At 47.5% G+C, this 26552-nt stretch overlaps 1 protein-coding gene and 1 pseudogene across 1 annotated transcript in view; one reads left to right on the top strand and one right to left on the bottom strand.

The window, feature by feature from the left end:
• Window positions 1-26552, bottom strand: part of LOC140723378 (uncharacterized) — a 425409-nt pseudogene that overhangs the window by 35305 nt on the left and 363552 nt on the right.
• LOC140723393 (NACHT, LRR and PYD domains-containing protein 3-like) overlaps window positions 490-26552 on the top strand; it is a 28513-nt gene continuing 2450 nt past the window's right edge. The window contains exons 1-7 of the mRNA XM_073037975.1: window positions 490-633; window positions 4236-4404; window positions 10154-10246; window positions 11401-11555; window positions 12744-12915; window positions 13015-13080; window positions 18837-20577. Of these exons, the coding sequence (XP_072894076.1) occupies window positions 10186-10246; window positions 11401-11555; window positions 12744-12915; window positions 13015-13080; window positions 18837-20577 (2195 nt within the window). The 5' untranslated portion in view covers window positions 490-633; window positions 4236-4404; window positions 10154-10185. The remainder of the gene's footprint in view (window positions 634-4235; window positions 4405-10153; window positions 10247-11400; window positions 11556-12743; window positions 12916-13014; window positions 13081-18836; window positions 20578-26552) is intronic.

The raw sequence follows: 26552 nt of genomic DNA on the forward strand, positions 1-26552 counted from the left end.
TCAACATTTCGGGCCGAGACCCTCCCTCTGGACTGAGAGTGGACGGGAAATAGTCAGAGAAAAGAGGTGAGGGGTGGGGATGGGGCAAGAGCTGGGGAGTGAGAGGTGGATCCAGGTGAGAGGGAGGTGGGAAGGTGAAAATAGTGACAAGGGTGGGAGGTGAGTGTTTGGGGCAACACGGGGCTGCAGAAGATAGAAGCTAATTCCATGATCGAGGAAATGAGGATCGGGCAGAAACGTGTCTGAGATGGGAGAGCTGTGAATATGAAATAATGTAGGAAATGAGGCCGATATTTCGGGCAGCGTGTGAGGGGCGAGGAACAGTCACCGGGTCACGTGGGAGACCCTCCACCGTCACGTGATCATGGTTTACTGCAGATCGGCAGCATCTGCGTGTTTGTATCCGAGGCCCCGCCCCTCTCTGATGACGCAATAAGCACACTGCGCATGCTCACATCCCCGGGATGGGCTGTGAATTTTTTACTTTGTCTGTGTTCAAGCGGGTACGGTGCGGCGGATTTTCTGCGGGATCCGGCTCGGGAGAGTTTCCTCGCCCCCTCGGGCGGGGAGCCGGGGGTGGGTGGGGGTGGAACGGATGATCCTCTGCGGAACGAGACCGACTAGATCCATGAGGTGAGTACTGACTCCGGTCCCGACCGATACTGGGCAGTGAGTCCCGTTAACTTTCCCGAACTCGCGATCTCACCCCGCTTCCTGGACAAAACCTACCGCGGTCGGTCCGGGTTGTGAGACCTTCACTTCGAACGTGTGGATACTTTCTATGGTGTGTTGATAAAAGTTGGTTCGGGGAGAAGGGTAAATGCCAAAGTTCCTGTTGTTCTATCTTTGTCATTAACAGAATGTACTGTTAATTCAGTGTCTGCGTATTGCTGGAGGACCGTCAGTGATCGTCCTTGATCCCTTCTCCCAACCGTTCCATCTGCTTAATCCCTGCCCATCTTGTTCAATCTCTGTCCAGCCTGCATCCCACCACCTCGATGATAAATATCGACAACCTCTCTTCTACCGAGTTATTTCTGAAATCTGTGTTTGTTACCTGAACTGCCAGAGGATTTATTTAATGCAGAATGAGGAAGGATAAAGACAGTCACTACAATTTTAGCTTCAAAGTTACCAAATGGCCGTTGTGTTAATCTTTGTCAGACGGAGACTCTCAGTGTTTAAAGTTGAGTCTGTTATTTCCTGTTTTGGTTATGCTTGGAAAAGCAAGTTCCCTGTTGCCAGGAACAGCCGCAGGATCTGCAGGGAGTGGTGCACATTTTTATCGCTCTCCGGTCACTTCCCCTCATTGAGAGTTAGCAGCCTCCGGAGCAGATGGAACAGACTGATAGTGGGGTGGGGAGGATGTTGTGAGCATTCACTGTGTCGACTGTATTAACCCTGTGTTGGAATGAAGAGAAAACTGATGAATGTCGGCATTAAATTTGTGCAACTTTGTTCAGGCCGTCACAAACAACTTGTAATCAGTCAATAGTTGTGCATCGTTTAAAGTAAAAAGAGAAAATGCTGAAACCGTTCAGCAGATCAGGCAACATCAGTTCTGATAGTGAGTCTTCCACAGTTTCTCTTTCCACAGATCCAATCTGATATACCGAGTTTCCAGCATTTAATTTCAATTTGAAATGAAAAGCCTGTTATTCCTGTTAGCCCACAGCAAATGCAACGGCCAATTGTACTGGGCAAGATCTCATTTAACAATCGGATAATGATAAAATGCTTTCAGTTTATCTGCTGGAGACAATGTGAAACGTATCACTGCCTGCTGGTGACCCGCGCCCAGGTTTTCCAGCCCAATATCTGGCCCAGTCAGAGGTTTATCAGGTTCCCATTCTGCCATAGGTTGATGCAGGAGTGTCAGCTTTTGAACTCTGAATGGTCTACACACTGCAGCATGTTACCGGCAGCAAGGGAGTCCTGGGAAATTGGTGCTTGGACTGTGATCCTGGGATGCAGACTCCGGGAATATGGAATTGTCAGCTTTTGAGATTTGACCAGGTCAGTACTTCTGTAGATGGGGCTGAATGTTCCTCCTTCCACAATGAATCACAAGTCTCGGGTTGCTGGACATTGGTTGTGGGGAAATCCCTAATGTGGGGACGATGTGTGAGGATTCTGGGTTCGGTCAGTGGCACGTGTGACCCTATCACAGATTTTGATCCAGGTAAAATGGACCCGGGGCTCGAGCTGCTCCGGCTTATGAGGTGTTAAGCGAGTATTTCTGGTCTGGTCTCAGCTGTTTGTTTCTGGGGTTCCTTTGGAGGCAATGACTGCTAATCTGAGGTGAGAATGAGTTCCTATACCATCCCTCACATGGAGAGGAGGTCATTAAATGTTTGCAGCAATAGAATTGGACCCAGGGGTTCAATGTTCAAACTATTTTGGATATTTCCCCTCACTGTCACCTGTCTGTTAGTCAATGGTTCTGGGCCTGTGCTCAATGGAGTTCAGAAGGACAGTGGGGGCTGTGTTGGTGCTTGTTTGAGGAAACCTACCAAATGCTGAAAAACCTGGTTACAGTGGACATGGAGAGGATGTTTCCATTAGATGGAGAGTCTGGGAACTGACAGCCCAGTCTCAGAATAAAGATGCTTTCCCTTAAAATTGAGAGAAGGAGAATATCTTAAGTAAAGGGTGACTGATCTGTGTGTAAAGGGGGCATCTTCTTTTTCTTTGTTAATGCGCATGTTAATGAAAATGGCTTCTTTGTTAAAAGTAGGGATGCTTCTTTGTTATGAGAGAGTGCTGGAAGCTTGTTTGGGTTAAAATTTACTGATAACGAGAATTGTATTCCTTTGTAAACCAATTGGGATTAATGTTGTTCTTTCTTCTGAGTCTGTAAGCTATTGTTGGCGGGCTTTTGGGGAGTCAGCGCGAGGGGGTGAGGACGCGATGCTGTAAACTGGGCGAGGAACGGATCCAAAGCGGGGGTCGAAGGCCAGGAGGTACCCCGAGGAGAGGAGACGAAGATAGATGTGCTTGGTTGACCACTTCGGGTGGTCCTGAGCTGCGAGTCGAGGAGTTCGGAGGGGATCGAATGGTGGCCAGAAGACTTCAGTAATTGAGCTCCAACGGTTGTGCACGAAGTGGTTTGGACTTTGATAAGTTTGGCGCCTTTTCTTTATTTTCTTTTCCTTCATATATACTGTATCGTTATTAATCACTTAGTTAGAGTAACCTTTATAAATTGTAATTATTTAATCACATATGGTGTCCTGTCTGTTTTATTTGGCGAGGCGGGGACATCACACAGCATCCACACAAGCTGGGGTCCCAGTGCGGGTGTTTATTCGGACGACGGTTATTGGTCAGAGAAAATGGAGTTCTCCGAGGCCAAACTTATCAAAGTCCAAACCACTTCGTGCACAACCGTTGGAGCTCAATTAACAAAGTCTTCTGGCCACCATTCGATCCCCTCTGAACTCCTCGACTCGCAGCTCACGACCACCCGAAGTGGTCAACCAAGCACATCTATCTTCGTCTCCTCTCCTCGCCGAACATCCTGGCCTCGGAGCCCCCCTTGGGGTCCGTTCCTCGTCCAGCTTACAGCATCGCGTCCTCTCTCTCTCACCCCCTCGCGCTGACTCCCCAAAAGCCCGCCAACAATAGCTTACAGACTCAGAAGGAAGAACAACATTAATCCCAATTGGTTTACAAAGGAATACCATTCTCGTTATCAGTAAATTTTAACCCAAACAAGATTCCAGCACTCTCTCGCAACAAAGAAGCATTCCTACTTTTAACAAAACGAAGAAGCCATTTTGATTAACATACGCAGTAACAAAGAAAAAGAAGAAACCCCCTTTACATGTGGAATTTGTTGCCACAGAGATTGGCTGAAGCTGCAATTTGGGTATATTTATGGCAGAGATTAATATATTTGTGATAGTTCCAAGTAGCTTCAGGGTTACAGGAGGAAGACAGGAATATGGTGTTGGAATAAAATCAGCCATGGTTGAGTGGTGGGCAGATCAGATGGATCGAATCACCTAATTCCGTTCCTGTGTCTTATGTCCTACCATGACTGAATGATGCATCCTTTGTGTCCCATATCAGGTTTTGTAACATGTGAGGGACAATTACAGATTTGTTCACTCAGATCATTATATTTGTCTTAATGTTTAAATTTCAGTGAGTCTTATTTTTAGGAACATTGAGCAGTAATGTTTTATTCTCCTTTGTATTGTTAACGTGCTTCACTGTCTCTCTGGTTAAAGTCAGACCTGCGGTGAGAGGTTTATTGGAAGAAAAACCCGCAACTGGAAGCAAACCACAACTGAAGACGAAGGAACAGCAACAGGTGAACCAGCCCGAGGACTGAGAGCACCAACGGGAGAGAACCCATCTGACTCAGGGTTTCTATTGATACAGTCAGCAGAAAGTTTGGTGAGTCTCATTTACTCTGCCACTGGTCCTTTAGACATTATATACCTGCACAAAGGAAGATAGGAAATAGTTGGGATGAGACTGAATGTGCCCAGAAGTACCAGTTATGCCTCTGTCAGACCCAATTGCAATCACTCCAGTTCTGGTGATGTGCTGTCAGTATCCCAGCTCTTTAAATTCACTCTCATTACCTCAGTGTTTGCTCATTTCAAGGTCTTGCATCCTGTGAAGTAGCTTTTGGTCACTTCAGAGTGAGGAAATGGAAACAGAGAGGAGAGTTTATACATAATATATTTCAAGAAAGTAATTCTTTGAACTTACTCTCTGCAAACTTGCTCGGCCTTTTCTCCTCGGAGTGACGGAGAATGAGAGATGACCTGATAGAGGTGTATAAAATGATGACATGCTTTGATCATGTAGATAGCCAGAGGCTTTCTTCCCAGGGCTGAAATGACTGACATGAGGGGGCACAGTTTTAAGGTGCTTGGAAGCAGGAAGAGGGGGGGATGTCAGGGGAGGTTTTCCACACACAGCGGTGGGTGTGGAATGCATTGCTGCCGACGGTGGTGGAGGCGGACACAAAAGGGTCTTTTAAAAGACTCTCAGATAGATACATGGAGCTCAGAAAAACAATGTTATGCAGTTGGGTAATTCCAGACAGTTCTTAGAGTGGGTTACAAGGTCAGCAGAACATTGTGGGCTGAATGGCCTGTAATGTGCTCTATATGTCTATGTTCCATGTTCAAACTTACTACATACACCCTATATATTCCCAACCAAATGATTGATATAGATGACAAGTAACAATAGGTATAACGGTGGGAAGCATCACGAGGCACAGGCCCCGAGTCCAATGAACAGCCTCTCACCATCACCCTCTGATTCCTGCCATTCAGCTGTTCCCAGATTCTGGGGCTTTGTGACAAACACAATGTTAACAGGAAGATTAGACAGTAATTAATGTGAAAAGAGAATTGTTGCTTCCTGAAAGGTCACGTATAGTATCTGATTCAATGGACCAACTCCTCCCTTGTTTACGGTTTAATTTGTCCTGGGACCCATCTCCTGGGTCACTCTGCGTCCGATAACCCACATCCGCAACCTCTCTCCACCCCGCCAATGGCCCCACAACTGCTCCCCATTTACCCCATACGCGCACAAGTAAACAGATCCACATCACCCACAACCTCCCTCCCAGCTTGGGGAACCACAGCTAATTGATCCCATACTCTCGGCTCGGGCACAAAACTAAACCCAGAACCGCAAGACCAGACAACCTGTACTCTCCAGCCGTCCAGCTCGGTCCCGGCTTTTTTCCACTGCAGCCGAAGCTCAATTTACACAAATCTGGGATCAGCCTCTTCCTCACCGCTGCCCGAACAGGAGAAACACTGGATGACACCTGTTAAGTTTCCTTCATTGTTCCCCTGAAATCATGAAAAACGTCCATTGAACAGCTTTTGAAAACAAGTTCTGATGTTGTGTGCGCAGTGCTTACGTCACACTGGCACTGAGACGGTTGAACTTCACCGGCTGAGGTAACAATTAAATGACCCACCCAGCCCACCCCACAGTCAACAGAGGAGTTACACTCTTCCCATTTGTGTAAAACAATGACAATCACTGGTTTCACACAATAGCAGAGATGGGCCATCCAAGGGGGCATTACGCCAGCTGATCACTTCTCACGCTCCCGTCTTGAACTCCACATCAAAGTGGAACAAACCTCAAAGTAATTGTCCCGCTTTTTGAATTATTTCCATTTCCCTCCGAGGAAAGTTGGGGGTGTTTCTGAAGCATCTTCTGCTCCCGTCAGTTGATGCTGATTCCCTGGGGAAGGAGGGATCCCGGCAAAAGGAGGAGGGAGAGGGAATTAACTGGGAGGATAAATATGGTGTGAGGATTTGGATAGGATGGAGTCTGGGGTTGTTTGTCCCGGTGGGGGATCAAGGAGCAGGATGGGGAAAGGAGCCCATTGGCATTGGAGAAGGGACATGAGGGGCTCGTCTATGGACACGTGTGAGCCCATGGTGGTGGAGAGCTCAGATATTCACCTTATTGGTGGACAGACATTGGTAGACTGTATTTTCATATTGCTTGTGACACAGAATTGTATAATATCTGTTCCATCTGTTATCTGAATGTACTTGCCTGTGATGGTGCTAAACGTCAGAGTTTCTCTGTCCCTGCACCTTCCCGTACTTGTGCAGATGGCAATAAATTCAACAGGACCTGAGAAATCTCAGTGAGATTTGATTAGTGATGATCACCTTGGCAGCTCGGTAGGTCAAGTGTAAAGAACATAGAACATAGAAATCTACAGCACGTATCAGGCCCTTCAGCCCACAATGTTGTGCTGACCATGTAACCTGCTCTAGAAATTGACTACAATTTCCTTGCTGCGCAGCCCTTTATGTTTATAAACTCCATGTATCTATTTAAGAGTCTCTTAAAATGCTCTATTGTATCTGCCTCTAAACCATCACTGCCAGAGCATTCCACACACCTACCGCTCTCTGTGTGAGGATCTTACCCCTGACGTCCCCCTTGTACCTACTTCCAAGCACCTTAATTCTATGCTCCCTCTTGTTCGTTATTTTAAGCCTGGGGAAAAGCCTCTGGCTATCGACACAACCAATGCAACCAATGCCTCCCATCTTTTACACCTCTGTCAGGTCACCTCTCATCGTCCATCGCTTCAAAGAGAAAAGGCCAAGGTCACTCAACCAATTCTCATCAGGCATACTCCCCAATCCAGACAGCATCCTTGTAAATCTCCTCTGCACTCTCTCTATAGCATCCATATCGATTCCTATAGTGAGGTGACCAGAACTGAACACAGTACTCCCAAGTGGAGTCTAATCAAGGTCTTATGTATACAGTCGGCCCTCCTCTTAAAAGACCCCATTGTATCCACCTCTACCACCGTTGGTGCCAGTGCATTCCACGCACCCACCGCTCACTGTGTGGAAAACTTACCCCTGACATCCCCCTTGTACCTACTGCCAAGCACCTTAATACTATGCTCCCTCTTGTTAGCCATTTCAACCCTTGGAAAAAGACTCTGGCTATAGATGCAACAAATCCCTCTCATCTGATACACCTCTGTCAGGTCACCTCACATCGTCCATCGCTTCAAGGAGATAAGGCCAAGGTCACTCAACCTATTCTCATCAGGCATACTCCCCAATCCAGACAACATCCTTGTAAATCTCCTCTGCGCTCTCTCTATAACATCCATATAGTTTCCTGTAGTGAGGTAACCGGAACTGAACACTGTACTCCCACGTGGAGTCTAATCAAGGTCTTATATAGCTGTAACATTACTTCTCGCTCTTGAACTCAGTTCTATGGTTGATGAATGCCTACACACCATATGCTTTCTTATCAACACTGTCAACGTGGGCAGCAGCTTTGAGTGTTCTATCGACACTAACCCCAAGATCTCACTGATCCTCCACATTGCCAAGAGTCTTACCAATAATATTATATTCAGTCTTTAAATTTCATTTACCGAAATGAACCACTTCACGCTGATCAATATTGAACTCCATCTGCCAATTCTCTGCCCAGTTCTGCACCTTATCGATGTTGCACTGTAACATCTGACAACCCTACAGACGATCTGCAACATTCCCAACTTTTGTGTCATCAGCAAACCTACTAACCCATCCTTCAGTTTCCTCATCCAGGTCATTTGTAAAAATCACAAAGAGAAGTCTCAGAACAGACCCAACGGAACACAGTTAGTCATCATCATCCATGCAGAATATCTACAAACACCGTTTGCCTTCTGTGGGCATGCCAGTTCTGGATCCACAAAGCAACGTCTCCTTTGGATCCCATACCTCATTATTTTCTGAATGAGCTTTCCATCAGGAACCTTAGCTAACCTCTTACTGAAATCCATATACAGTACTTCCACTGCTCTACCTTCATCAATGTGTTTTGTTACATCTTCAAATAATTCAATCAGGTTTATAAGGCATGACCTGCCCTCGGCAAAGCCATGCTGACTATCCCTAATCAGACCATGTCTCTCCAAATGCTCATAAACCCTGCCTCTCAGGATCTTCTCCAAAAGTTGCCCACAACTGAAGTAAGACTCACTGGTCTATAATTTCCTGGGTTATCTCTACTCCCTTTCTTGAACAAGGGAACAATGTTTGCAACCTTCCAATCCTCTGGTACTTTTCCCGTCCCTATTGATGATGCAAAGATCATCGACAGAGTCTCAGCAATCTCATCCCTCGCTTTCCAGAGTAGCCTGGGGTATATCTCATCCAGTCCCGGTGACTTATCGAACTTAATGATTTTCAAAAGCTCCAGCACATCCGCTTTCTTAAAGTCTATTTACTCAAGCGTTTTAGACCGCTGTAAGTAATCCCCACAACTTCCAAGGTCCTTTTCACATGAATACTGAAGCAAAGTCATCATTAAGTACCTCAGAATATTTTAACTGATCAGCAGATTGAGAAACATCTGTTGAGAATGTAGTGGTGAAATTTAACCAAACCAAGTTGCCGCTGCTGGTGACCCCACAGATTTCTTATATTTGCATGGCGTCCCCTCAGCTCCAATGATGATTGTTACAAATGTCGGTGATATGTATTCGATCCGTTATTAGCAATCAGCAAACATACAATCTTGAAGCGATGAAACTGAAGTGTACCCAAGTGTAAGTTCAGCGTATTTGAGAGAATAATAACAAAGTATATGACATCCGTCAGTCGGCAGCTGTGTACTGCATGGAACAAAGCAGAAATATGTAACTGATTCCCTTAGCATTTACCACACCACCACTGATGCATAGTTACCATAAAAAACATCATAAATACACAACGCAGAATACAATGCTGATAGAGAACTGATACATGGGCTCCTACACACAGACTCAGCTCCGATACAGGGTCTTCCATCTGAAATATTAACATACTCTCTGTCTTGTTGAATAATTCCAGCATTTTGTTTTATTTATTTTGACGACTTTTCTCAACTGGCTGTTTTGGATGTATGGCATGTCGACATTGTGTTTAATAAGGTGTCATATAACTAACTATCTGATAATAGCCATTTGATATGCTCAAATAAATCTTAACCGAGTTCTGGTGCTAATAATGTTCTTAAAGTCCTGCCGGAAAAAAAAAAACAAAACTATAATGCTTCAGGACAATGCTATGGGTGAGATTGCATTGTTTAAGATGTCAGAGTGTTTCTCTATAGACTCAGATCATATATTGCCATAGGTGTCAATGGCAGGCGATGTTCACTTGAAAGGAGACGGTGAGAATCAGGTGTGGCTGAGAAATCTGTATAATCTAGTGACGAGAGGAATAGAAGTCTCATCGTCAGCAGAAATGTTCCAACCCACTCTGCTGTAACAGTTGTCCATAACGCCACCAGTGGTACGAGGGCCAAAACAATGGGCACTGTCTGCTCAACCTGCCTTACCATTCAATTGACACATCACTCCCGGTCCAGGGCATAAGATTGGCTCGTAAAAGGGAATTGCCTGCAATATAGGAAGTAGATACCCTGGATAATCCCGGCCCATTGTACAATCCATGGAGAGATCGGAAATGGACATTGTGTGACTGTGGGTGGATGGGCACAGGTGGATCAGGCCATGTCAAGGCTTCAGTAGATCGGCTCAAGATATTTGGAAGTGTTTGCCTCAGTTTAAAAAAAAACAGTGTTCTTCTTTAAACCTCAATTAATGTTTGACCCTCCTGTTATTTTTTTGTTACAGAACAGCAAAAACTGATCACACCTGTCCACAAAATGGATCAATGTGTGAGCAGGGGAGGAGTTCCAGTGACGTCAACATTTGGAAGGGACACGGGTATGTTGGCGAATTATTTTAATTTATAAATATTCTGCTGATTCTGCATCAGACTTTAATTCAACATCGGCAATTCACAAAGTGTTTGTGAAAACTGAGCAGACAGATGAGATGGGAGAGTTAACATCTCTGGGGGAAACACAGTCACCCGTGGAAGAAGTACAGTTACCGTCTGCTCCTGCTCCTCTAACAGATTGCGATGCACCTTAAAATAGCGAGTTACTCCAGAAGACAAGACATTCTGCAGATGCTGAAAGTTTTGGGCAACACAAAGACACAAAATATTGGCGGAACTCAGCAGGTCAGGCAGCATCCATGGAGAGGAATAAACAATTAATGTTTTGGGCCAGGATCATAAGGAATAGAAAGTAATGTGACAATATCTAGAATTTCTGTCCCCTCATTTCCAGTCTGATGAAGGGCCTTGGCCCGAAACGGTTACTGTTCATTCTCCTCCGTAGTTGCTGCCTGACATGCTGAGTACCTCCAGCATTTTGTGAGATATTCCAGAGATTTGCTGAGGAAGGGGTTGACTAGGCAGGCAGATAGTAACCCAGAGCAAAGCGGGGTTGATAGGCAGTAGGAAGAGAGTGATGTTCATGGCTCTCTTTATTCTCAGGAATTAGCTGAGTCCTTTCCAAGGACAGGTCCCAAATAAAGACGGTATATTCCTGGGTACAGGAAAGAGCAGCCTTCAACCACAGGAGCTATACCCAATGCTCATCCATCCTCGTTCCGCACTACACCCTCCATCACCATCCCACATCCCCGTCCAACCCCTCCCACCCATTCCTACTATCCCTCCTGCCCCTTTTTCCCTCGACCCCCTCTTCTCTTAAACCCTTTATTCCCTACCACTCCCCTTCCCTGTCCCCGTCACCCTACCACACTCACCTCCACTTTCCACTACTCCTTGATGTCTCCCCCACGCGCTCTCTGATTCCTTCTCCCCATTCCTCCCTCTCTCCCCTGCCCCTCACTCTCCTCCTCCATCTCCCCCTCCAGTACCTTCCTTCTATCCCTGTCTCCCCCCCCCCCCTTATATATTTCGTACCGTGTTTGTTGACCTGGAACCCCATCTTTAGGTTCCAGATAAAGTTGCTGACCCACAGGAGGTCGGTAATGCCTTTAATGTTCCTCATTTTCCTCCACAGTGATCACTGAGCTCCTGGCAAGCTGGGAGGATTCCCAGCTGCTGCAGTTGACGGACTTCTACCGGGACAGGCTGGAGCAGGCGATGGAAGGAGGGGTGCACGGAGTGAGCCTGGCGTTAACGGCCGAGTATCAGTTCAGCGGAGAGGAACATCGGGTGAGTGGGAGGGAGAATGGGTTTGAATTTTCACACATCACAGGACTGATGGGTGTCGGGACCCTCACTCATCGGATAATAAAGCATAAAAACAAATCAGAAAGAAATATATATAATTCTTAAAAATGTGAATTTCAAGCGATGATTGAAAGAAGTGTAAATACACCGGCGGCGGCTGAATGTTCAGAGCGAGAGGAGCAGGAAACAACTGTATGAGGTTGCAATAAAGGAGTTTAAATGGAAATACGGCTGAGAATCAGTTCAGTGGAGAGGAATGTCGGATGAGTGGGAAGGAGAATGGGTTTGAATTTTCGCACATCAAAGCACCGATGGGTGTCAGAATTCTGACTTATTGGATATTAAATTAGATGAAGGAATAACTGGGAAATAAATACTGTACATACAATTATCAGTGATAGAAAGGGGTGAAAAGATCCCGCGGACTGGTGAGTAGCTGCTCAGTATTCAGATTGTGTTGAGCACGTAACAGTTGCGTGGTTGGGGTTGCAATATTAAATAGAAATATGATGGGAAGTTTTGGTTTGTGAAGACTGTACAGCGTGACAGAAGGATGTCAGTGAGAACCGGGACATCATCAGTGGATGCCACAGGAGGTCGAGTGTGTTCTGTTCTGGGTGGAGATGATTGTGTAATAATCTATAACTGAAAACAGTGTGAATCGGTCAATACCGCCATGTTGTAATGTGTAATCACTGAATAAACCTCCACTGGAAAAGGCAAAGGAAAGGCATCTGGTGTCAGCCGGTAATCCGCTGTCATGTTGGACACTGGCGGCCTGAGGAGATGAATCACATCATCTTTTCTCCAGCTTCTCCGAGACTGCTCACTCTGTTATAAAAACCCTTCTGACTTCATTCTTCATCTGTGATCGTTATTTTCTGATTTCTGTTTTACACCGTCAAATCCGGTGAGGAATTATTTATGGATTTGAAGCTACGTCAATGAAGGGGTCACAGACCAACCAGGATCTCATTGACTGGTGGACCAGGATCACGGTGAATGTCCCTCCGTGTGCTGTGCACTCAGAATGTACAGTCCATGTCCAGACAGGATCAGCACCCGTCCGGGTGACTGTTTAGTGTGATCCCGTTACAGAGCACATCATTTACTTCTCATTCTCTGTGTGAATCTGTCAGTCCCCAATATGTTCACTGTTACTCTTCACAGAAAATCTCTGATCTCGCTGATAAGGGAGAGCGGGCGGACAGTTCTAAACTCCTCCTGAGCCTGGTGATGGAGAAAGGCTCCCGCGCCCGGAGGGTGATGTGGGAAACCTTTGTGAAAATGCGGATTGGTGTCCCAGGTTTGGACAAAATACTGAAGGAAATCCAGATATATGGTGAGATAATATCAGAGATTAATTTAAATTTTGATCGCAACACAGCACACTTTACAATTTTACAAAAATGATTTCCTCAATTTGTTCAAATTCAATCAGGTTGTGATCCTTTCCATCGACCAATTCCCGCTCAACTTTTACTGACGTTTCTCTGTGAGCTGAAAGGTAAGTGAATGTGCATTGAATATTGAAGAGTCTAACACAGGAACAGGCCATGAGGCAAATAATATTGTGCCAAAAGAGCCAAGAAGTAAATCAAACAAACTCAAACTATAATCTCTCCTTCCTACACCATGTCCATATCCCTCCATCCTCCTTACAACCATGTAAGTATCCAAAAGTATAGGCAGCATGGAGTAAATGAGGTGCTCGAGGAATATAGAGAATGTGAAATGAATATTAAGATAGAAATTAGAAAAGCTAAAAGAAGATATGAGGTTGCTTTGGCAAATAAGGTGAAAATGAATCCAAATAGTTTCTACAGTTATATTAATAGCAAAAAGATAGTGAGGGATAAAATTGGTCCCTTCGAGAATCAGAGTGGACAACTATGTGTGGAGCCAAATGAGATGGGGGAGATTTTGAACAATTTCTTTTCTTCTTTATTCACTAAGGAGAAGGTTATTGAAGTGCGTAAGGTAAGGGAGCCAATTAAGGTAGTTATGGAAGCTATGATGATTAAAGAAGAAGTACTGGCGCCTTTAAAGAATATATAAGTGGATAAGTCTCTGGATCCTGACAGGATATTCCATAGGACCTTGAGTGAAGTTAGTGTAGAAATAGTAGGGGCTCTGACAGAAATATTTCAAATGTCATTAGAAACGGGGATGGTGCCTGAGGATTGGAGTCTTGTGATTCTCATGTGATTCCATTTTTAAAAAAGGGTTCTAAGAGTAAACCTAGCAATTATTGGCCTGTAAGTTTGAAGTCAGTGGTGGGTAAATTAATGGAAAGTATTCTTAGAGGTGATATATATAATTATCTGGATAGACAGGGTCTGATTCGGAACAGTCAACATGGATCTGTGCGTGGAAGGTCATGTTTGACAAATCTTATTAAATGTTTCGAAGAGGTTACTAGGAACGTTGATGAGGGTATACCAGTGGATGTTGTCTATTTCTACTTCAGTAAGACTTTTTGACAAGGTTCCGCATGGAAGGTTAGGATGTTTCAGTCGTTTGGTATTAATATTGAAGTAGTAAAATGGATTAAACAGTGGCTGGATGGGAGATGCCGGAGAGTATTGGTGGATAACTGTTTGTCAGGTTGGAGGCCGGTGATTAGTGGTGTGCCTCAGGGATCTGTATTGGGTCCAATGTTGTTTGTCAAATATATTAATGATCTGGATGATGGGGTGGTAAATTGGATTAGAAAGTATGCAGATGATACTAAGAGAGGTGGCGTTGTTGATAATGAAGTAGGTTTTCAAAGCTTGTGACAAAATTTAGGCCAGTTAGAAGAGTGGGCTGAGCGATGGCAGATGGAGTTTTTTACATTTTGGTAGGACTAATCAAAATAGGACATACATGTTAAATAGTAGGGCGTTGAGAAATGCAGTAGAACAGACTGATGTATAATGGTGCATACTTCCCTGAAGGTGGAATCTATTGTGGATAGGGTGGTGAAGAAAACTTTTGGTATGCTGGCCTTTATAAATCAGAGCATTGAGTATAGGAGCTGGGATGTAATGTTAAAATTGTATAAGGCATTGGTGAGGCCAAATTTGGAGTATTGTGTACAGTTCTGGTCACCGAATTATAGGAAAGATGTCAACAAAATAGAGAGAGTACAGAGGAGATTTACTAGAATGTTACCTGTGTTTCAGCACCTAAGTTACAGAGTTAGGTGTTTATTCACACCTAACTCTACATAGAAAGTTGAGGGCTACTTGATAGCGGTATTTAAAATTATGAAGGGGTTGGATAGAGTTGACGTGGATAGGCTTTTTCCATTGAGAGTCGGGGGGATTCAAACAAGAGGACAGGAGTTGAGAGTTAGGAGGCAAAAGTTTAGGGGTAACACGAGGCGGAAGTTCTTTACTCAGAAGGTAGTATCTGTGTGGAACGAGCATCCAGTAAAAGTGGTAGAGGCAAGATCGATATTATCATTTTAAAATAAGAAAATTGGATAGGTATATGAACAGGAAAGGAATGGAGGGTTTTGGACTGAGTGCAGTTCTGTGGGACTAGATGAGAGGAAGCATTCGGCACATACTAGAAGGGCCGAGATGACTTTTGTCCGTACTATAATTGTTATATGGCTATGTGGTTACTATTCCTTATGTTGCTTTCCGAGGGCACAGACATGACAGTGAAATTCCCACACCCATTTCTGAATATGAAACAGATACACTTCCTGATTTTTGAAGAGTATCATTTCCACCATTGTCACATTCTCTAAAGTAAATATGTCCACAATCACTGTTTTCCTGCGCTCCTTATCACAGCCGAATACATTGATTGGAGACCCGACACACGCCTGACAGGGTCCTGACACACTGTCAGTCCCCACAAACGCCTAACAGGGTCCTGACACACTGTGAGACCCCACAAACCCCTGACAGATTCATAGATACATGGAAAACTTACAGCACAATACAGGCCCTTCCGCCTACAATGCTGAGCCGAACATGTCCTTACTTTAAGCCCCATGTAACCATAATACAGAACATTACGAACTCATCACTTGGCTGGAGAAGTCTGAACACAGAATCTAAGGTACTAAGTTACATTTGTTTTCCAAATCAGTCACGATTGATTTTCATAGATACAACTATATCTGACTCAATACTATCAAAATATGATACTGAAGTTATCAATACTTTTCTCATGTGGAAGGTAATTCAACTATGCACCATTCTACCTAGATCAGTCTGTTCTACTGCATTCTTCAATGCCCTACTATTTACCATGTATGTCCTATTTTGATTAGTCCTACCAAAATGTAGCACCTCGCACTTATCAGCATTAAACTCCATCTACCATCTTTCAGCCCACTCTTCTAACTGGCCTAAATCTCTCTGCAAACTTTGAAAACCTACTTCATGATCCACAATGCCAACTATCTTAATATCATCTGCATACTTACTAATCCAATTTACCAACCCATCATCCAGATCATTAATGTATATGACAAACAACATTGGACCCAATACACATCTCTGAGGCACACCACGAGTCACCGGCCTCAAACCCGACAAACAGTTATCCACCAATACTCTCTGGCATCTTCCATCCAGGCGATATGTGAAACTTGCAGGGGGAGGGGTGAGCAGAGCTAGGAAGTTGGTTAGTGAAAGAAGGCCATGGAAGAAAGGAGAAGGGGGCGGAGAGAGCACCAGAGGGAGGCGTAGATGATCTTGGTGTGGCCATGTGTATTTCGGTGAGACCCGACGTAGATTGAGAGACCGTTTCACGAGCATCTACGCTCTGTCCGCCAGAACAGGCGGGATCTCCCTGTGGCCACCCATTTTATTTCCACTTCCCATTCCCATTCTGATACGTCAGTCCATGGCCACACTCAGGTTGGAGGAACAACACCTTATGTTCCGTTTGAGTAGCCTCCAACCTGATGGCATCAATATTGATTTCTCAAACTTCCGTTGCTCTCCCCCTTCACCGTTCCCCATGCCCGCGTACTTCTCACGTTATCTCCTTGCCTGTCATCGCCTCCCTCTGGTGCACACCGCTCCCCCCCCCCACCTTTTTCGTTCTTCCAGGGCCGTCTGCCTCTGTCAAGAATCAACTTCCTAGCTCTTTGTTTCATCCCTTCCCCTCCAAGTTTCACCGATCGCCTGGTATTTGTCTCTCTCCTCCACCCACCCCCACCTTTCAAAACTACTCCTCAGCTTTTTGTCTCTGGTCTTGCCGAAGGATCTCGTCCCGAAACGTCAACTGTTCCACAGATGCTGCCTGGCCTGCTGAATTCCTCCGGCATTTTGTGTGTGTTGCTCGGATTTCCAGCATCTGCAGATTTCCTCTTGTTTGTGAAATTGTAGACCAGTTAGCCTAACCTGAGTGATTGGGAAACTGTTGGAGTCTGTACATTATTTTAAATTACTATGATTGCACATTGCACATTCAGATGGAGACGTAATGTAAAGATTTTTACTCCTCGTGTATGTGAAGGATGTAAGAAATAAAGTCAATTCAATTCAATTATTAATGTTCAGGTTTCGAGGTATTTGGAGCTACTTTTCACATTGTTTGTCAATGATTTAGATAATGGAATTGATGGCTTTGTGGCAAACTTTGTTGACGATACTGAGATAGCTGAAGGGGTAGTTAGTGCTGAGGAAGCAATGCGATTGCAGCAAGACTTAAAGAAATTGGAAAATGGGCAAAATGTGGCAGATGGAATACTGTGTTGGAAAACGCATTTTGGTGAAAGGAATAATAGTGCAGACTGTTATCGAAATGAGGAGAATGTTCAAACATCACAGTTTAATGTGGTATCATGCTGGCACCAATGCTGTGGGCCGAAGGGCCTATTCCTGTGCTGTTCTGTGTTCTATGCAGGTCCTGTGACAGCTGAAATCCTGAACCACCTGCTACCGAAATTCCTCGGTCTCTGCTCTCTTCTTCAGTACCCGACCTGTAATCGGCATGGTTTTCAAACTTGTATTTAAAGTCACAGACCAGTAGCATCTCCCCTGTCTCCCCTTTCCACAGACGTTGTCTGACCTGTACTCACATCTGAACTCCCGTCCTTCTACAGCTGTGCTGCAGAGGGCAGACGAACATATTGCATAACTGTGGTGGACTGGAAGGCTCCACAACCGGTAGTCAAAACTGTCCAACGCATCACCGGCATCCCCAGCCTACCTTCCATCTGGGACGTATAAACAGAAAGGCTCCGGTAAAGGGACAGGGGCTTCAGGAAGGATCCCACCTATCCTGCCTGTGAGCTGTTCGCCCCTCTCCCATGAGGGAGGAAGCTACATAGCATCCACAGCAGGACCACCAGACTCAAAATCAGTTACTTTCCTCAAGCAGTAAGACTCATCAACACCTCCAATGACTAAGCCTCCCCTCTATAAATAACAAACCCCACCCCAACACCAGCACGGTTTGAAAATTGTCTGTCAAAACCACCCGAGTTCAGAGTATCGAGCGCATTTATATTTATTGTGTTTTTCATTGCGTTCTTTATCTGAGTTTTTGTGCTGCATCAGATCCGGAATAATAATTATTTCCTTCTCCTCTACAATTGCGTATCTTGAAACTTGAATCTGTTGAGTATTTACAACACATACTCTTTCAGAGACACGAGACTGCAGATCCGCCGTCTCAAACCATTTTCTGGAAGAACTCAGTGAGCTGAGCAGCGACTGTGAGGATGGATTGGGGTGGGGGGGGAGGGGGAGGGATGTGTCAAAATGCTGACTGTCTCAATCTCCTGAATAAGACATTGACATTTTCTCTCCCAATCACCCTTGATCTTTGGATTACACTTTGTTGATCACAGTGCACATGCTGATCAACAAATACACTTTGTACGCTGGATCAGTAATGGTGGGAGGGGGAGCTGTGATTCTCCTTTGACAGAATGCCCACTACCCTTTTCTCCATATCCCCACGCACCATATCAGCACTGGGGATTAAACATTTCTTCCAGAGGAACAATGATAACTGTGGCTGTAGTGAGAGGGTGTCCAGTACGGGACAGTCGGGGTCAGTAAACTACCAGGGAAATACTCACCTTCACAACACAATTAATGTGGAAATGTGATGATCTGATATTTATCTAGACCAGGCCTCTCTGGCCAGTCAGGGGTCTGTTAATCAAATTTACTCTACTGTACGAACATCCATTGATGAATCCAATTAATGCAATAGCTTTGAGCTAACTCTTGTGTGCTTAAATACTGAGATCAGCGTTGAGGCATCTAACAGTTTGTCCACTGTCTGTTCCCATGGAAGATGTTCAACAGAAACACAAGGAGACTCTGCGGGCACAAACTGAAACACTGAGAGTGAACACGATCCTGATAAGGGAGAAGGTGAAGGTTTTCCAGCTGGTTGATCGATACGCTGAGCTCACGGTCATTTCTACTGTTCGAGATCGGAGACTGGTGGAACATGAGCTGCTGGCAAGAGGCAGAGACCACGAGGAGTGGAGAGAACAGCAATTCGGCAGAGAGCTGGAGAAAATCCAGACGGATCAGTTGTTCCAGAGCAGCTTTTCCCGGTGTAACTCTGAATCTGGGAGTACGGCAACAGTGGCCGGAGTCGCGGGGATCGGGAAAACCACAATGGTACAAAAGATTGTTTATGACTGGGTCACGGGGAAAATATACAAACAATTCCAGTTTGTCTTCAGTTTCAAATTCCGGGATTTAAACTCCATTAACCACAGAATAAACCTTACAGAACTCATTCTGGATCCGTATCCTTACTTTGAAAATATCCTGAGAGAGGTCTGGAAGAACCCAGAGGGATTGTTGTTTATATTCGATGGTTTGGACGAATTCAATGACAAAATTGATTTTGCTGACAGTCGGGGAGACACAGAACCTCAGTCCACATGCACAGATCCTGAATTCAAGTGCAAGGTGTCTGACATTGTGTACAGTTTAATCCAGCACAAGCTGCTCCCAGGGTGTTCAGTGCTGGTGACCACCCGTTCCACGGCGTTACATTTATTGGAAAACGCTGAGATCAGTATCCGGGCTGAAATCCTGGGATTTTCTGGTGAGGAACGGAAGAAATATTTCTTCAGTTATTTTGAAGATCAGACTGTGGCGGCAGCTGTTTTCAAACATGTGAAGGAGAACGAGATCCTGTACACCATGAGCTACAACCCCTCCTACTGCTGGATCCTTGCTCTGGCACTGGGCCCCTTCTTCACACAAAGAGTCAGGGACCCGCAGCGAGTTCCCAAGACCATCACCCAACTGTACTCCTACTATATTTACAACATCCTGAAAAACCACGGCCGTGAGATTGAGAACCCCCGTGATGTGTTACTCAGGGTTGGTCAGATGGGCTTCAAAGGAGTGTCGGAGAAGAAGATTGTGTTTACAGATGGAGATTTGATTAACTACGACCTGCAGCCTTCCCAGTTCCTGTCCGGGTTCCTGATGGAGCTTTTGGAGAGAGAGGATTCTGCCCGGTGTGTGGTGTACACATTCCCACACCTCACCATCCAAGAGTTTGCAGCTGCAGTCGCACTATTCCTGAATCCACATCCCGGGGATATCCCGAAATTCCTCACTGGAGCCCACAAGACCACAGATGGGCGATTTGAGATATTTCTCCGTTTTGTTGCTGGACTCTCCAACCCAATGACAGTTTGGGGCCTGGAGGAGTTTCTGGGTCCATTTCCTCAACAAACAACCTGCCGCGTGATTGACTGGGTGAAGGAGGCGGTTATACACCAGATAAATATCTCTGCTGGTGAAGATGATACAAGTAACCTCCTGAACACATTGCACTATCTGTTTGAGTCTCAGAATCGTGGACTGGCTCAGGCCGCACTGGGATCTGTGAAAAAACTTTCATTCAGTGAAATGCAACTGTCCCCGATTGACTGTGCGGTCCTGTCTCATGTCATCGGATTCTGTGTTACAATAAAACACCTTGATTTTTGGAACTGCCGCATTCACTTTGAAGGAATACAGCGGCTGGGACCGGGGCTACACAAGTGTCAGGAGTTGAGGTAACCAGATTTCTGTCTCACTCTGAAATGTGAAACTGTTCCATTGTGTTGTTTCAATGCGAAGGAAATTGGGTAAAATCGGAATAAATCAGAATGCGAAAAATTGTGACTAATGACCAGGGGACTGGTCAGTAATTCCACAGGGACAGGAAGGTTCTGTGGTTCTTTCTGATGGGATTTGGAGACTCCATCAGATCACGAACAACATCCATTCGCTTAATGGTAGTAAATCACAGGATTGGCCGCGTTTCTCGCTCCCTGTGACACGTCCATTGACATTGTTCCTTCTCAATGTTAATGACAACTAGACCGACACAAACTGTAAGCGGGTGTGTAGGAACTTCCCACCATTTTCACATTGACAAGAGAGTGTGAGCTGTCTTGCCCAGTGAGAGCTTTAGAAATGCTGCTGTGAGTTTGTCCTCCTCTGCCCTTCCCTGTGAGAGACTATCTCCATCACCCCACCTGTGTGACTTTTCTCTATCCCCGATACCCAGTCACCACGTGGGCATCATTTCTCCCGATTGTGGACCTCAGTTTAGACCAACCTCTCCCGACGATCTACGTCCGCATCAGCTTCTCTTGTGGGAGCATCTTTTCTCAACACTATACTCCTATGGGATCTCTGTGCACACTTCCATTCCCACTGTTGGACCTCTCTGCATGTCTCATTCCTCCTGTGCATTCATTTCTCCCTATACTTCTGTCGGGTCTCACTTCCCCACCCCATTTCCGCCATGGGGGCTTCTCTTCCCATCCCCGTTCCCCTGTGGTATCTCTCTTCCACATCCCCATTCCTGCTGTGGGTTCTCTCTTCCCCGTCCTCCTGCCCCCTATGGAATCTCTCTTCACCACCCCCTTTCCCCTGTGGATGGTCTCTCTTCCTCCTCTCCCTTCCCTCTGTGGGGATCTCTCTTCCCCATCCCCTTCCTGTTGTCAGCTCTCTTCCCCGTCTTCCTCCCCTTGAGATATTTCTAATCTCCACCCCCATTACCATTGTGGGAACTCTTCTCGAATCCCCTTCCTCCGGTGGGATCTCAATTCCCTCTCCCCATTCGTTCTATTGGATCTGTCTTCCCCATCTGGTTCCTCCAGTGGAATCTTTATTCCCTAAGTCCTTCTTCCTGTGGGGATCATTTCCCCATTCTCCTTCCTCTGTCAGGTTCTCCCTTGCTCATTCCCTTCCTCCTGTCGGGATCACTTCCCCATCCCCCTTCGTCTGTCGGGTTCTCCCTTGCTCATTCCCTTCCTCCTGTGGGGATCACATCCCCATCCCCTTTCCTCTGTCGTGTTCTCCCTTGCTCATTCCCTTCCTCCTGTCGGGATCACTTCCCCATCCCCTTTCCTCTGTCGTGTTCTCCCTTGCTCATTCCCTTCCTCCTGTCGGGATCACTTCCCCATCCCCTTTCCTCTGTCGTGTTCTCCCTTGCTCATTCCCTTCCTCCTGTGGGGATAACTTCCCCATCCCCCTTCCTCTGTCGGGGTCTCTCTTGCTCATTCCCTTCCTCCTGTGGGGATCACTTCCCCATCCCCTTTCCTCTGTCGGGTTCTCCCTTGCTCATTCCCTTCCTCATGTGGGGATCACTTCCGCATTCTCCTTCCTCTGTCGGGTTCTCCCTTGCTCATTCCCTTCCTCCTGTGGGGATCACTTCCCCATCCCCCTTCGTCTGTCCGGTTCTCCCTTGCTCATTCCCTTCCTCATGTGGGGATCACTTCCGCATTCTCCTTCCTCTGTCGGGTTCTCCCTTGCTCATTCCCTTCCTCCTGTCGGGATCACTTCCCCATCCCCTTTCCTCTGTCGTGTTCTCCCTTGCTCATTCCCTTCCTCCTGTCGGGATCACTTCCCCATCCCCTTTCCTCTGTCGTGTTCCCCCTTGCTCATTCCCTTCCTCCTGTGGGGATAACTTCCCCATCCCCCTTCCTCTGTCGGGGTCTCTCTTGCTCATTCCCTTCCTCCTGTGGGGATCACTTCCCCATCCCCTTTCCTCTGTCGGGTTCTCCCTTGCTCATTCCCTTCCTCATGTGGGGATCACTTCCGCATTCTCCTTCCTCTGTCGGGTTCTCCCTTGCTCATTCCCTTCCTCCTGTGGGGATCACTTCCCCATCCCCCTTCGTCTGTCGGGTTCTCCCTTGCTCATTCCCTTCCGCCTGTGGGGATCACTTCCCCTTCCCCTTTCCTCTGTCGTGTTCTCCCTTGCTCATTCCCTTCCTCCTGTCGGGATCACTTCCCCATCCCCTTTCCTCTGTCGTGTTCTCCCTTGCTCATTTCCTTCCTCCTGTCGGGATCACTTCCCCATCCCCTTTCCTCTGTCGTGTTCTCCCTTGCTCATTCCCTTCCTCCTGTGGGGATAACTTCCCCATCCCCCTTCCTCTGTCGGGGTCTCTCTTGCTCATTCCCTTCCTCCTGTGGGGATCACTTCCCCATCCCCTTTCCTCTGTCGTGTTCTCCCTTGCTCATTCCCTTCCTCCTGTCGGGATCACTTCCCCATCCCCTTTCCTCTGTCGTGTTCTCCATTGCTCATTCCCTTCCTCCTGTGGGGATAACTTCCCCATCCCCCTTCCTCTGTCGGGGTCTCTCTTGCTCATTCCCTTCCTCCTGTGGGGATCACTTCCCCATCCCCTTTCCTCTGTCGGGTTCTCCCTTGCTCATTCCCTTCCTCATGTGGGGATCACTTCCGCATTCTCCTTCCTCTGTCGGGTTCTCCCTTGCTCATTCCCTTCCTCCTGTGGGGATCACTTCCCCATCCCCCTTCGTCTGTCCGGTTCTCCCTTGCTCATTCCCTTCCTCATGTGGGGATCACTTCCGCATTCTCCTTCCTCTGTCGGGTTCTCCCTTGCTCATTCCCTTCCTCCTGTCGGGATCACTTCCCCATCCCCTTTCCTCTGTCGTGTTCTCCCTTGCTCATTCCCTTCCTCCTGTCGGGATCACTTCCCCATCCCCTTTCCTCTGTCGTGTTCTCCCTTGCTCATTCCCTTCCTCCTGTGGGGATAACTTCCCCATCCCCCTTCCTCTGTCGGGGTCTCTCTTGCTCATTCCCTTCCTCCTGTGGGGATCACTTCCCCATCCCCTTTCCTCTGTCGGGTTCTCCCTTGCTCATTCCCTTCCTCATGTGGGGATCACTTCCGCATTCTCCTTCCTCTGTCGGGTTCTCCCTTGCTCATTCCCTTCCTCGTGTGGGGATCACTTCCGCATTCTCCTTCCTCTGTCGGGTTCTCCCTTGCTCATTCCCTTCCTCCTGTCGGGATCACTTCCCCATCCCCTTTCCTCTGTCGTGTTCTCCCTTGCTCATTCCCTTCCTCCTGTGGGGATCACTTCCCCATCCCCTTTCCTCTGTCGTGTTCTCCCTTGCTCATTCCCTTCCTCCTGTGGGGATAACTTCCCCATCCCCCTTCCTCTGTCGGGGTCTCTCTTGCTCATTCCCTTCCTCCTGTGGGGATCACTTCCCCATCCCCTTTCCTCTGTCGGGTTCTCCCTTGCTCATTCCCTTCCTCATGTGGGGATCACTTCCGCATTCTCCTTCCTCTGTCGGGTTCTCCCTTGCTCATTCCCTTCCTCCTGTGGGGATCACTTCCCCATCCCCCTTCGTCTGTCGGGTTCTCCCTTGCTCATTCCCTTCCTCCTGTGGGGATCACTTCCCCATCCCCTTTCCTCTGTCGTGTTCTCCCTTGCTCATTCCCTTCCTCCTGTCGGGATCACTTCCCCATCCCCTTTCCTCTGTCGTGTTCTCCCTTGCTCATTCCCTTCCTCCTGTCGGGATCACTTCCCCATCCCCTTTCCTCTGTCGTGTTCTCCCTTGCTCATTCCCTTCCTCCTGTGGGGATAACTTCCCCATCCCCCTTCCTCTGTCGGGGTCTCTCTTGCTCATTCCCTTCCTCCTGTGGGGATCACTTCCCCATCCCCTTTCCTCTGTCGGGTTCTCCCTTGCTCATTCCCTTCCTCATGTGGGGATCACTTCCGCATTCTCCTTCCTCTGTCGGGTTCTCCCTTGCTCATTCCCTTCCTCCTGTGGGGATCACTTCCCCATCCCCCTTCGTCTGTCCGGTTCTCCCTTGCTCATTCCCTTCCTCATGTGGGGATCACTTCCGCATTCTCCTTCCTCTGTCGGGTTCTCCCTTGCTCATTCCCTTCCTCCTGTCGGGATCACTTCCCCATCCCCTTTCCTCTGTCGTGTTCTCCCTTGCTCATTCCCTTCCTCCTGTCGGGATCACTTCCCCATCCCCTTTCCTCTGTCGTGTTCTCCCTTGCTCATTCCCTTCCTCCTGTGGGGATAACTTCCCCATCTCCCTTCCTCTGTCGGGGTCTCTCTTGCTCATTCCCTTCCTCCTGTGGGGATCACTTCCCCATCCCCTTTCCTCTGTCGGGTTCTCCCTTGCTCATTCCCTTCCTCATGTGGGGATCACTTCCGCATTCTCCTTCCTCTGTCGGGTTCTCCCTTGCTCATTTCCTTCCTCCTGTGGGGATCACTTCCCCATCCCCCTTCGTCTGTCCGGTTCTCCCTTGCTCATTCCCTTCCTCATGTGGGGATCACTTCCGCATTCTCCTTCCTCTGTCGGGTTCTCCCTTGCTCATTCCCTTCCTCCTGTCGGGATCACTTCCCCATCCCCTTTCCTCTGTCGTGTTCTCCCTTGCTCATTCCCTTCCTCCTGTCGGGATCACTTCCCCATCCCCTTTCCTCTGTCGTGTTCTCCCTTGCTCATTCCCTTCCTCCTGTGGGGATAACTTCCCCATCCCCCTTCCTCTGTCGGGTTCTCCCTTGCTCATTCCCTTCCTCCTGTGGGGATCACTTCCCCATCCCCTTTCCTCTGTCGGGTTCTCCCTTGCTCATTACCTTCCTCATGTAGGGATCACTTCCGCATTCTCCTTCCTCTGTCGGGTTCTCCCTTGCTCATTCCCTTCCTCCTGTGGGGATCACTTCCCCATCCCCCTTCGTCTGTCGGGTTCTCCCTTGCTCATTCCCTTCCTCATGTGGGGATCACTTCCGCATTCTCCTTCCTCTGTCGGGTTCTCCCTTGCTCATTCCCTTCCTCCTGTGGGGATCACTTCCCCATCCCCTTTCCTCTGTCGGGTTCTCCCTTGCTCATTCCCTTCCTCCTGTGGGGATCACTTCCCCATCCCCTTTCCTCTGTCGGGTTCTCCCTTGCTCATTCCCTTCCTGATGTGGGAATCACATCCGCATTCTCCTTCCTCTGTCGGGTTCTCCCTTGCTCATTCCCTTCCTCCTGCCGGGATCACTTCCCCATCTCCTTTCCTCTGTCGGGTTCTCCCTTGCTCATTCCCTTCCTCCTGTGGGGATCACTTCCCCATCCCCTTTCCTCTGTCGGGTTCTCCCTTGCTCATTCCCTTCCTCCTGTGGGGATCACTTCCCCATCCCCCTTCCTCTGTCGTGTTCTCCCTTGCTCATTCCCTTCCTCCTGTGGGGATCACTTCCCCATCCCCTTTCCTCTGTCGTGTTCTCCCTAGCTCATTCCCTTCCTCCTGTCGGGATCACTTCCCCATCCCCTTTCCTCTGTCGGGTTCTCCCTTGCTCATTCCCTTCCTCCTGTGGGGATCACTTCCCCATCCCCTTTCCTCTGTCGGGTTCTCCCTTGCTCATTTCCTTCCTCCTGTGGGGATAACTTCCCCATCCCCCTTCCTCTGTCGGGTTCTCCCTTGCTCATTCCCTTCCTCCTGTGAGGATCACTTCCCCATCCCCTTTCCTCTGTCGGGTTCTCCCTTCCTCATGTGGGGATCACTTCCGCATTCTCCTTCCTCTGTCGGGTTCTCCCTTGCTCATTCCCTTCCTCCTGTGGGGATCACTTCCGCATTCTCCTTCCTCTGTCGGGTTCTCCCTTGCTCATTCCCTTCCTCCTGTGGGGATCACTTCCACATCCCCTTCCTCTGTCAGGTTCTCCCTTGCTCATTCCCTTCCTCCTGTGGGGTTCTCTCTTGCTCATTTCCTTCCTCCTGTGGGGTTCTCTCTTGCCCATCCTCATCCCTC

Source organism: Hemitrygon akajei, unplaced genomic scaffold (genome assembly GCF_048418815.1).
Source record: "Hemitrygon akajei unplaced genomic scaffold, sHemAka1.3 Scf000111, whole genome shotgun sequence".
Classification (NCBI taxonomy): Eukaryota; Metazoa; Chordata; class Chondrichthyes; order Myliobatiformes; family Dasyatidae; genus Hemitrygon; species Hemitrygon akajei.